The sequence below is a fragment of the Leiobunum rupestre genome, chromosome 2 (genome assembly GCF_980474605.1).
Source record: "Leiobunum rupestre chromosome 2, qqLeiRupe1.1.hap1, whole genome shotgun sequence".
Classification (NCBI taxonomy): Eukaryota; Metazoa; Arthropoda; class Arachnida; order Opiliones; family Sclerosomatidae; genus Leiobunum; species Leiobunum rupestre.
The window spans coordinates 81428010-81440321 of record NC_143385.1 but is presented as its reverse complement, the minus strand read 5'-3'; the positions used below and the strand labels follow the sequence as shown (position 1 = coordinate 81440321).

General features: G+C 39.9%; 3 protein-coding genes across 7 annotated transcripts in view; 2 read left to right on the top strand and 1 right to left on the bottom strand.

Annotated features, from left to right (window-relative positions):
- LOC149959506 (uncharacterized) overlaps positions 1-12312 on the bottom strand; it is a 140759-nt gene that overhangs the window by 116587 nt on the left and 11860 nt on the right. The gene's annotated exons all lie outside the window — the stretch shown is intronic.
- Positions 5275-12312, top strand: part of LOC149959504 (uncharacterized) — a 58949-nt gene continuing 51911 nt past the window's right edge. The window contains exon 1 of the mRNA XM_090166475.1: positions 5275-5333. The gene's annotated coding sequence lies outside the window, so the exon portion shown is untranslated. The remainder of the gene's footprint in view (positions 5334-12312) is intronic.
- Positions 5662-7060, top strand: LOC149959508 (uncharacterized). The gene is made up of 3 exons (XM_090165262.1): positions 5662-6111; positions 6176-6539; positions 6600-7060. Exons 1-3 carry the CDS (start codon positions 5662-5664, stop codon positions 7058-7060), a joined length of 1275 nt encoding a protein of 424 aa, XP_090021388.1.

Sequence of the window (12312 nt, the reverse complement as noted above, 5' to 3'; positions counted from 1 at the left end):
CGAAGCGCACATTTCCAAAGCGGAGAGTACTTGTAAGAGATCTCTGGAACCATACTTTCTGCTCAAAAAGGCTCCAAGGCCAATTTGGACCGTCGATAAGAACGATTTAGGTCTAACTGCCGCTATAATCGCATGTGCAATGGCTACGATCTTTGTGTTCCATTTACTCTGATTTACGCGTTTGTTCTTGTTAATAATAACTCCAAGAAGAGCTTTCAGAGTGTCCAGAATATCATGTTCAATATTTGCCAGAAATGAGTGCGATGCTGGATATTGCTTTATTCCGTATACCTTCGATATGATGTCTTGGGTTATAATCTCGGCAGCAGCCTGTACAATTCGAAAGCGCTCCTCTTCGTCACTTGCCGCTTTATTTGCATACCAGTTTTCAGTTAAAAGTTTTTAGCCGGTATCACGAAAAGAAATGATAGGCTCTGAGCTATGCTTGGCTGTGATAATAACATCTTCGCTATACTTGTCCTCTAGCTTAGATATAATTGATTTATGCAATGGAATGGGTTCTTTGTACTCCTTTAGTATTTCTTTCAATGAAAATTGGCATTCTTGTCGGTGTTCTTCAATGTGTGAGGAAATGTAATTTACCACAGCAACCATCGCTTTGTCTTCAGGTCGACCTTTTTCTTGAGTTGATGGAGGACGAAAAAGGAATTTTTTCAAGCACGAATCATGATATCTTGCTAAAAAAAATAGTATCGACATAGTTATATGAAAGCTTACTACAATAATAAAGGTTAGTTTCAACAATATGCAGTAAACATGAATAATATTATGTGCCTTCAACATCAACGAGATCCATATCCTTGATACGCCAAATAATTTGTTCGCTGGATAGGTCACGCCTTTCGTCCGCAGTCTTTTGGATTGTGTTATTAATTATAAGATTGTGAACACGCCGAACAGTATCACGTCTTTTTTTTAGGTTTTTTCTTTTCCCGCGCTAAAAATAACTCTGAGGCATCCATCGCACAAATAAAACAACAACTCTTAAAATCAAACGCTGGCTGATTAGATCTTCGAGTTCTTTGACTTAATTCACCCAAAGTAAACATTCGTTCTGTTTACTTAATAATAATTCTCAAATTTAAAAATACTTACCCGTTGGTTCTTTAGCTGCAGCCACGATACACCTTTCTCTAATGTAGTCTTTATAGCACTTAACATGCGTGGTCACAGAACTAACATCCTCGAGAGTTTTTACTTTATTGTCTTTCCTTCGAATACTAGACTCTCTGAGAGTTTTCAACTCTCTCTCTTTTATTTCCCGAATTTCACCTTTATTTAACGTGTTCTTGCAAATAGAACATAGATTTCTTTCTGCAATTTTACATCGTAAAACTAGCTCTTATCACCTAAAATCCAAGCGTTAGGCCTATGAGTCACACTCCAACGCGAACCGTGCGATCATAAACTTTGTTTTTGTTTCTGTAGAAGAACCAGCTGGCGGCAGTCACGTGGGATCGACACGCATACGCAGTCCAAAACAACGTCACCCTTTATCTCGGAGGGAAATATAAAATCCCAAAGCCGGCATTTTGCCGAAAACGATAATTTGCACAGACCTCGTTTTCCCTTTATGCTAATGACACATTTAATATTCCAATTGAAAGATAAATAAATTTGCTACACGAATGCTCGGAACACAATGTACTTAAAACTAACATTTAACCCTCTGTCGGGCATTTTACGTTTTTTTTACAAAAATAATTAATTTAATTGAACGATAGAGGGCGAAGTATTAGTCTGAAGCCAACATGTATCAGACAAATGTTGTAGATAATAGCCCTAGCAATAATTTATGTATTGAACGTTTTTCTGTAGGATGAGCGAAAAACGTGATATGTGCCAAAAACCCGTTTTTAGGACCATTGCGTCATCGTGGAGGGGGAGAGGGCAAACTGGGATTTCTACTAACAAGGAGACATCCCGAAGTGTAACCCACCGATTTTGTTCAAACTCGGGGGATTGGTAGACCTTCATGTAACTTGAAAAATCCTAAAGGGAATTTATTTAATGGGCAACCGTTTTGCCATGACGAAAAATGTTTTTTTGACAACACAAAATATTCAATTTTCCCATTGAAAATAACATGGGATTTTGACCTCAAATTGATCAAAAGTTGATCAATTTTGATGTTTTTTTGGTCAATTTTTATCTATTTTTTTCTATTTTTGGCATTTTAGAAATTTAGAAATTTGTTCAAATTTTTCGCAGGGGGGGTCCTAGGAATCAGTCAGAATCCCATGTTATTTTCAATGGGAAAATTTCCATTTGTTGTTGCCAAAAAACTTTTCATTGCCATGGCAAAACGGTTGACCATTGAAAAAATTCCCTTTAGGATTCTTCAAGTTACATGAAGGTCTACCAATCCCCCGAGTTTGAACAACATCGGTGGGTTACACTTCGGGATGTCTCCTTTAAGTCAAACCTAATAAAGGTTTTGAAAAAAAAATTCTTCTCCAACATTTTTTTCAATTTTTCATCGTTTTTTTTACCCTGCCGCCTGGCCTACTACTAGAGCTTAGCTGATGTAATCATTAACTTGAAAGATTTAATAATTAATCAATCTTTCCAGCTTAAATTTAGTAAGTTCAAAATCTGGCGGTGCATACTCCTGAAAGGCCCCTTAATGATCTTTTGATATTCAACAATCTGTTTATCAACATGGAAGTTACTGTCCTATCAGGAGCGCCAGGGATGACCGGGGTTTGACTAAGTAATACGTCTGGCAAAAGACCCGTTTCGAGGGACTCTCCACTAAGTTGGTCACGATAGAAAAAAGTAGTTTTTGTCTGAGAAAAACCGGGCCTGCGAACGCGTTCGCATTTTCGGTGCAAAGCTTAATCATTGCGTACGCAGTTTCTCGATATTTTAGCGTTCGCAGTTGCTAGGAATTAGGGAACGAAGTCGAAGGGTTGGCGAAACCACCGTGCGACGGTTAGCGTTATCGGATTTATTTGCGGATGGGTTTGGTTTGGAAAATTTTTTCGTTAACGTGCACCCTCGCAACAGTTTTAACTCGGTTTGATTGGATATTTTGTTATTGTAATGTTTATGTGAATGTTGAGTTCGTGTTGTGACGGTTATTGGGTGTGTTCGGTTTGTGTTATGACGGTTGTGGGTGTTGAGTTTGTTGTGTTGGTTTTGTTGTATTGGTTTGTGTTTGTACGGAAGTTTTCTCTTCGACTACTTTTTTTGGCCTTTGGGACGGACCGAGTGCTGAGTGTAACGGCAAACTCTCTAATTCCATTGGCATTTTTTTCACCATTTATTCACGGTGTTCGTCTTAGCGGCCGGGAATCGAACCAGGGTTTGCTACGTGCCAGAGATTTACTCTAACAACTAAGTCACCGACGCATGCTGAGCTACGGTGTTTTTTAAAAACAGCTTTGGCGAAAGTCTTTTACGCTGTTATAAAGTTATTAACGTCAATTTATTTCATAACATTTTAAATATTTATGAATTAAATTTATATTAAATTCATAATTTTATAACTAATTTATGAATTAATAATTTAAATGTAAAATACGATCATGACCAAGAATCGAACCCAGGTGGTCGTGTTACTGAGCAGATGTATTACCGCCGAGCTACAGTCTTCCCTACAAAACGAACCCATCACAGGCAAAATATTGAAGTAAAGGAACCATTATGATACGGCGATTTTTTTTGGTTAACTTGTTATTTATTCGTGGAGTATCTGGGTTTTAGGCCATGGAAGGGTCTTATTGTTATTTTTACCGATCGTGATAGCGTTGTTTTTGTTCTATTCTTTGGTATTGTTTTTTTGTCTATTCTTTAGTATTGTTATTTCTTGCATCAGTTTTTAGGTTGTTGTTAATCTAGCAAAGCAGATTAACCACGAGTGCTACTGTTTTCCATCGATTATTCTGCTTATAGATATGAGCACTGCTTTTACGCAGCTGAAGCTCTTCACATTTGGGTTCCTTAAGATGGGAAATAGAGGCTTCGACTTCCTCCGCAGTATAGGAAGGGTCTTCATCACCCATTTTTAAACAATTGCTTAGTGCTTACGAAAATATTTCACAAAACCGAATTGAGTCAAATATTTATTTCACAAATTTCTACACATATTCCAAACCATACTAAAAAACTTTATTTATTATGGTGATTGGGGAAAAAAACCTGTAGGGGTGGCGAATAGGTGAGCAGTTATTTCCATAAGTGGATTTAAGAGCCATCCCTATTTGAATCCAAATAATTACAGCAACATAAAAGGTTTAATGATCACCACCGCCTACATTTCGCTGTTGGAACAGAGCTCCAGCCGCTTAGTAGCTACTGATAATACAATCGCTAGTTCGCTACTCCTACAGGTTCCTATTTCGACATGGCTTATAGGTGCATAATTTTTTATGGCCTACAGGTTCATAATTCTTGCTAGAATTTAATTCCATAAAGTAAACGAACTAAAGAATATTCGTCACTTGTTGGTAACTTCACGAAGCTCTTATTTAGTTTTTCCCGCGCAACTGGCTGTACTTTTATGTAAATTTTATTCAATAAATTGTACACTAAAGCTGAATATGTAATAAAAATATTGTAAAAAATAATTAAATATTGTTTTAATTTCAAACAAGATTCAGATTACTATGGAAGGCTATTTTTAATTATTATTATTATCCTAAAAGATATTGTTCTAAAGTTAATGAAATTTAAAGTAGATGGCATTGTTTTAGGGCTATTACTTTTTGGTTTGTAAGAAGATGGCGTTAGAAAAGTTTAGAATAAAAAATGAAAAATAGATGGCATTGCAAATCATCTTCCTAAAATAACACTAGATGACACTGTCCGCTAATTGTAACGTTATTTCCGGAACATGGGTCATCAAGAGTCACGTCACACTAGTGACGTCACTGCAGCCCTTCAATTGGCCAAGCAAGAGGGGAAGAAGAGGGAAATCAGTGAGCTCTCGTCGAATGGTAGCGCCGAAGTAAGTAGGCGGTTCCCTTCTTACTTGCGGGGTCATGCAGAATACGGCCGTTTGTTTATCCTTTTAAAGAATAAATGTTTTTACGTCCTAATGACATTTATAGCTAAAAAATTCAGATTTTTTATTAAAATAAAATTTTAGATTTGTGGAAGTATGAAATGCAAGATAAATGTTTAAAAAATTGAACTTTAACCTTTTTATTTTAAATATAAAAGAACGATGTTAACTTTATTGTATACCATAACAATCGTAGGAGTTCAAGAGTGAACAACGGGTACGTCGCACTTATAGTAAACAATGATTTGGACGTGTTTCATTGTGTTTGCGGTTGGAGGAGTGTGGGCTGCTAAGCATTTTCCAGGTAAGATTTTCAGGAACTTTGGAATTTAAATCATATCTATCGATAGTGTTAAAAGTAAATAATTCAAGACTCATTGTAATTGTAAAGTTTCAGCTGGGGTAAGGGAGTTAACGTACAACAAAGAAACTCGGCTGAGTAACAATGAGAAGCTCAAAGTAATTAAAACTTACGATGCATCTGGGCAGAACTAAATAATAAACCGTGAATTTCCCAAAATAAACAGGAAGATCCTGCTCCTTGGTTGTCGTCGAAGGTGTGCTGCTGGAACGCCCCCGCCTGGCCAATGTTACCTCCTACGAAGTTTCCCACCTTTCCGCCATTCAAACCCATGCCAGCCATCGCTAAACCTTTCGTTCCATCCGTCACTCTTCCCACCTGGGCTCCCTTGAAGACAGGATTGGTCCAGTTTCCCACTTTAGATTTGCCACAACAGACTCTGAGGTTCCCAACGTACCCACCGCTTAAACCTTTGCCTATGATCAATTACACGACGTGGACCCAAGGATTCCCGACACTGGCTCCTTGGAATGCTGTGTCATTCAGCTATTCTTGGCCGGTTCCGACCTTTCCCCCGCTTAAACCACTACCTCTGAGCGCTGTCGTTCAACTGCCTTACTATCCTCCTCTCAAAAATGATGCAATCACAAGTGACTTCCCTGTCAAGTGTCGTTGCAGAGACCCGCTTTCTTTAACGTACTTTTCTCGAAAACCAGAAGTTGGGACATTTAACGTAAACAACATCGTGCCTCAAAGTGACGCTGAGGATAACAATAATTGGGTACTTAATAATTATAATTATTACTAATAACCATAGATACTAATTTACTTAATCCTCCTTCTAGAGCCAATTCCAAGTAGTCAACGGAGATATCCCGTATGTTAGTATTAACGTAACTTCCGTTGGTGTAAATGGCAGCGATCACAAATCCGTGAACATGGAGGTTCCAAGTCTGTCGAGTTCGAGCACCCAACTCTTCGACGTCGGGAATACGGAAACTGCCAATAACGTAACGATCGTGGTCCTCAATAACTGCGAAAAAGTCAAGTCCGATGTGGAATGCGCCGAAAAAAGCGCTTTCAATTACATTCCTTCAAAGACCCAGGACGAATCAGAAAATGGTGTGGATGACGGCGAATTAAACGAACTATTGTCTGCGTTACTCCAGCAGGTTGGTTTACTTGACAACGAAAACCTGTATTTGTTAAGTAAGTTAAACCTGTGTTTTCGTGCTAAGGAAAGGGCATTTATAATTGTATTTTTTAAAGGCAATGATCAACATAGCGTTTCAACTTTAGATAAAGACAGTTCGGCCACTGTCCTAAGTACCTTGAAGCCTAATGGCATATCCGGGGCGGCTAGTAACTTACCCGTTAATCTCTTTCAAATGTTTGGAATGCCGGCGGTTAGGGAATCGACTAAGCAAGCGCTTCCATCCACTCCTGGTAAGGGTCGCTCGGAGAAACCTGTACTCGCGACTTCTATGGGGAAACAGAACGCCTTTGAAGCCAGACAGCAATCAGGTGCAGTGTCACCCCCTAAGACTGACGTTGCGAAAGGTGGTTCTTCGACCCAGGCGCCCAACCCCGCCAGTAGTGGCAGTGATTCTGCGGCGAGTCAAGTCACTATTCCCGGAAGTGTTGGAGTTAAAGACTCCAGACCTATTGCGTCAACTGTGGAGCCGTCTTTACCGGAAACGACCCCTACCTCAAATGCGATAGCAATCTAGTCGCGTGTATAATAACTTTTACTTGGACTTAATTATTGAAATATTTAATTTAAATTCGACCATCCTGATTGGATATTTTACTGTTAATATTATAAAGAACTGTTTTTAAATAAACAAACGTATTATGTTTACGTACATTTCGCAGTGAAATTGAATTTTTAAAACATGCCAAACAATCCTACGTACCTTGGGGGGGGGGGGATGGCACCTTATGTTTTTTCAGATGACCACTTTTTAGGTGGTCTAAGAAACCTTGGTCGAAAATCGTATTTTGTCTTGAAAACACTGCTACAAGCCAATCGCGGTGCGTTAAAGAAACATGCCGTCATGTTTGAATCAGAAAACCACGAAAAACTAGATGATGTGAGCGGATTATCAGACTTTTGAAAATTACCGAAATCCCGAAGTGGAATTTTCAGTAACACCATTTTAATTAAAGGTTCTGGAGGCCTTATAATTTGAAGAACCTCAATTCATTGTTGTTGGTTTATTTTTCGGCCGTGGAGTTTAACAGTATAAAATTTCGATTTGGCTACTTCGATATTTTTAAAAGCGTTGAAAAACTGACGGCGTGATTTCATCGGAAGAATTTGTTAGTTATAACTCATTTTTATGAATAGTGTAGCGTAAGCGGAGCTGTTAATTATACAGTGATTTCAGTAGCACGTGACACGACGTCACATATGCTTTTTCCCATAGAGAAAAAATCCCGCACAAAATGGCGGCCATAGCCAAAGCTACGAACTGAAACTACTCAATAGTCCCGTTCTCTCCGTGTGGGTGTGTGCGAACGAGCAAAGGCGGGGAGTAACAGCGTTTCGTCAGTCGGCGGACGTCCGAAGGGAGGGAATTTTCGAGTTTCAGGTCTACCCTCGTCCATGTAAGTGGCTCTACGTCTTTTACACTCGTTCGTTTCCCGCAATCTAGCGAAACAACTGCTTGTTGTAGAAGATATCCGAAGCCACCATCGGATTCCTGATATTTCAGGCTTTTTTAAACACTCTACTTGATTGATTGATTGATTTTAAATTCTTATTAACTAGAGTAAAATTTTGTTAACTTTCCGAAAAGCGGCCGGGCTTCGGCAAGGAACTCGTAATGCCTCCCAGGTGCAAGTCAGAGAGAGAAGTAGAGAATGGCTAATAAGGTTTCTGAGATAAAAGTTGTTCGGTCGTACCGTCCAGGTGAAAAACGCAATAGGAACCCACGAACACTCATTGTTACTCTGGATGGGGTTCCCAGTCGAAATGAAGTGCTTGCCGCGTCTAGGCTATTGAGAGATTTGGAAGGACCTCCGATTTACATTGCGAGGGACGTTACATCGTTGGAACGGGAGAAAGATAAGGCTCTCCGTATGGAGTTACGACAGAAGAAAGATGGAGTTGGAGAGTGGATCATACGAGGAAAGCGAATAATTCGGGAGGAGCAAACAAGATCTGGTGGAAATAGTGGGGCGACAGAGTACGGTGTAGTCCCGAACCGTACCCCCATTCCTCGAAGAAACAGTCTTTAGAGCGAGAAGGCGCCACCGGAAAAGGGATCCAAGGAATGCGGTAAAGGAAAATAATTCTTTTGGGGATATATCTTTAAAATTTGGTTTTTTGAATATGGGTGGTGGACGTAATAAACAAAAATGGACTGAACTTCCACGAATTTGTGGCTGTGTCCGAAACGCACTTAAGGGAGGATGAATTGCCTTGTATAGAGGCTTGCGCCGCCGCCGCCGATAATTTTGAACGTGCCGATCGCGCCGCCGCCGATTGCTCGAAAATCGGCGCACGCCGCTGCCGCCGATACATAGAACGGCATGCCGCCGTTTCTTTTTTTTTCTGTATACACTTTTTTGGTATATTAAGCTTGGTTTTCATTTACGCGAAAATAAGTACATTTGAACACGACGTTGAACGTCAAATTTTGGTTTTCGGATATCGGTCGACGCAGAGTAATAGCATTTTTACTTAGCGTCAATAGATTCCAGCATTGCTATCTTGGCTATAGAGAGTCACTTATATAACCAAGGCTTATCCACATTTTAATTATCTTAAAATTTAAATGTAGCTTGGTTTATCGATATGTTTTCTAAAATTGAATTATAATAATCAGTGGCGGACTGGGTCTAATATTTTTTGTTGCTAGGAGACTAAGGGTCCCAGCTTTAACAACTCGGGCAGGTTACCTCTGTAAAAGATAATTTAAACTCGTACGAGTTTAAATTATCTTTGCCTCTATGGCCAATCCGAGACTGATCATAATTTTTACTTGAAATTCGATAAATGCAGCATTTGATATACTGCATTTTAAACGTCCAATACGTTTATAAAATCACATTATAATATCTTAAACTATATTTAAATGGAAAATAACATATCAAAATAGCAATATGTATGTTCACCGTGCGATGATAACCTTCGGCACCAAAAATGATATTATTCGTAACTCGGATTTATTTCTGATTGGAAGGCTTAGAGCGTCAGTGGCGTAGCCATAATTTCGTCAAAGGAGGTCCAAGAATGTTAATATTAAGAGGGGTGTCGAGAAGGGGGTGTCAATTTAGCATAGTCAAGGTAGGCCCAGGGGGTTGACATTGAACCCTCCTTGTCTACGCCACTGCAGAGCGTTATCGTGGAGCACGACCAAAAAAATAAAAAGCCAATATCGAGTCTTCATCCGAATTTCGACCCAGCATAACTGCAAATAATTTTGGATGTCGTTTGACGTCAGGCCAGTGGCCTACCTCGGAAGGACCATGGACTAATTAATGTACTTTGCACATTAAAACATTAAAACAAACGTTTTACAAATTGAGCCAGTCCCACGTGTTTTCCAGCTGCTGAGCTACATTTGTATTTTCCCTCCCCTCACCCCTTTTCCTTCTTCCCCGGTTGTCATTAGTTAGTTCTTAACTCCGCCGCCAGAGCGCACATTTAACAATCGCCCGAAGCAAATATTCAGGAACGGGGCCTCCCTGTGCGAAGTACATTAATTAGTCCATGGAAGGGCTAGTACGAGTTGGAATTTGTCCGTGCCCTTCTGGTCGCGTGTTTTTTAAACTGTCGCTACAAGAAATAGCTCTAAAATTTATACAAATGCCGGCGTACGCCGCCGCCGCCGGTCATTTTAGCCACGCCGAAGACGCCGCCGCCGCCGGTATATTTTGGGTCAAACGCCGCCGCTGACCCATATCAGATCGGCGCAGGCCTCTAGCCTTGTGTATCGAGTAGCTTGAAATGGATTGGATTTAACAGATGTAAATCTGAAAAAAAGGGTGGAGGAATTGGTGTAATGTCAAAATTCACAGATTTAGTTTTGTCACGAATATTTGTTTTCCCTACCAGATTCCCCAGATATCGCTTTTGCGATAGTTTATTGCGCTTCGGGAAAAACTTTGCCTACGACGGAGTGGAATGAGAAGATATACGAATGGTTATCACGAGACGTTCTAGAATTTAGAGATTTCGTTGGGAAGGATAAATCGTTTGTAATGGGTGATTTTAATGGCCATATTGCTGAATTGGACGGGAAAGAAGATGCTAACGGGCAGCTGTTAAAAGAATTTAGCGCCCTCAACAGTTTTTTAATCGAAAATCTTATGGACGAATGTGAAGGAAAATTACATGGCCAGACAGGGTTTAAGCACGTCTATTGATTATATTATACTGAGTGAAAACCTAGCACATACATGTATCATACAGTTGATTTCGAGAGATGACGAAGGTTCTAAGAGTCTGGCGAGTGGTAATAATCTAATAACGACTAATGTCACGCTACCAAAGTCAAAGCGTATAAGGACTCTACCGAATAAAATTAAAAATTAAAATATAAAATCAAATGTTGCCTCTTGTATTTTTTGGGATTTTTCTGATACGGGAAAGTTGGCGAATTATATTCAGAAAATGGAGAGCTGGTCTGTTATGTCGGGAGAAGGGTGTTCTTAGAGCGATTTCATAGAGGCGATCAAGACTACAATTAATGAGACACTCTCCCGCCGAAAGTGTAAAGGAAGTTAGAATGGACAAGAAAAATGCCTGAAAAGTTGGTGGGACGGCGAATTCAAGATGGCTATGACTAAAAGTAAGGAGCCATGTAGAGCACACCATAAAGCATTGGCTCGAAAGGAAGTTACAAGCAGCGTCAAAGCGAAATGGGATTTGTACATGAAGGCTTAACTTGATTTTTTAATAGAAAAAAATTCGAGCTATAAATAAAAAAGTGGAGAAAGATATCATGGACGCGGGTAAAGCTCGTGGGATTTTTTTTTTGAAATATTTGAAGAGACTGAGAAAAGCAGTACCGACCGTGAAAGCGTCTACGGGCATTAAGGGAAAAAATGGCTATCTGATATTTCAACGGGAGAGCATCGTAAATCGTATCCAGGAATTTGTTCGGGAACTTGAAAAAGATTTATTGACCACGTCGTCATTGGCTAATTTACCGAATGCTGATGTGTCAAGCCTAAGTACCGCATCTATTGACATAGTGGATGGTGAGTTCTCGGACAAGGTATTGGCGACCGTATTGCGGAACTTACATTTGGGCAAAGCAGCTGGTTTTGACGGAATATATGCGGAAAGTCTAAAATATTTGGGTCCAGAGGCTAGACGATGTTTGCCACGGTTATTTAAGAGCGGAATATCCAGAAAGTTTGAACCGAAGCGAGAGTTACTCTTATTCATAAAGGCAAGGGAAACCCGGAAGATGAACTAGACTCGTACAGACCAATCGCCGTTACATCTGTATTGTATAAAGTTAACGCTATGTTGATACGAGAGCGTCTGAGCACTGAACTCGAAGCGTCTAATTCCTTGCGCGAATCGCAAAATCGGGCTTCGTCCAGGTTGCCCACTGTCGCCTTTATTATTGGTCGTTTTTTTAGATGGGCTCGTGTTTCGGTTATCCGCCGCGCGAGTGGGCGCCTGCGTCCCGAAGTATGACGATCTCGAAGAGCTGGTGAGAGGCGAATTCACTGTCATACCGTGTTAATTGTACGCCGACGATATTGTTTTAATGGCTAATAATGAGGACGACTTGCAAAAGCTTTTGTATGAGTGCACAAATTTCTCCGACCAAAAAGGTCTGTTTTTCAGAAAGGACAAATCGAATATTTTGCCTATTTTATTGGCGACCCCTGATTTATATCGCGACTTTGTTCTTCAACGTAATACTTTGGACATTGTGTAATCTTATAAGTACTTGGGTGTGGAGTTTTCTTCTGGGAGCAACTATCTTGAAAAATGGGAAACCGCTTTGACGTC

Coding starts and splice junctions, on each gene's coding strand:
- LOC149959508 (XM_090165262.1), top strand. CDS start 5,662: ATGCCAGCCATCGCTAAACCTTTCGTTCCATCCGTCACTCTTCCCACC. Junction 6,112..6,175: donor CTGAGGATAACAATAATTGG/GTACTTAATAAT, acceptor TCCTCCTTCTAG/AGCCAATTCCAAGTAGTCAA. Junction 6,540..6,599: donor CGAAAACCTGTATTTGTTAA/GTAAGTTAAACC, acceptor TATTTTTTAAAG/GCAATGATCAACATAGCGTT.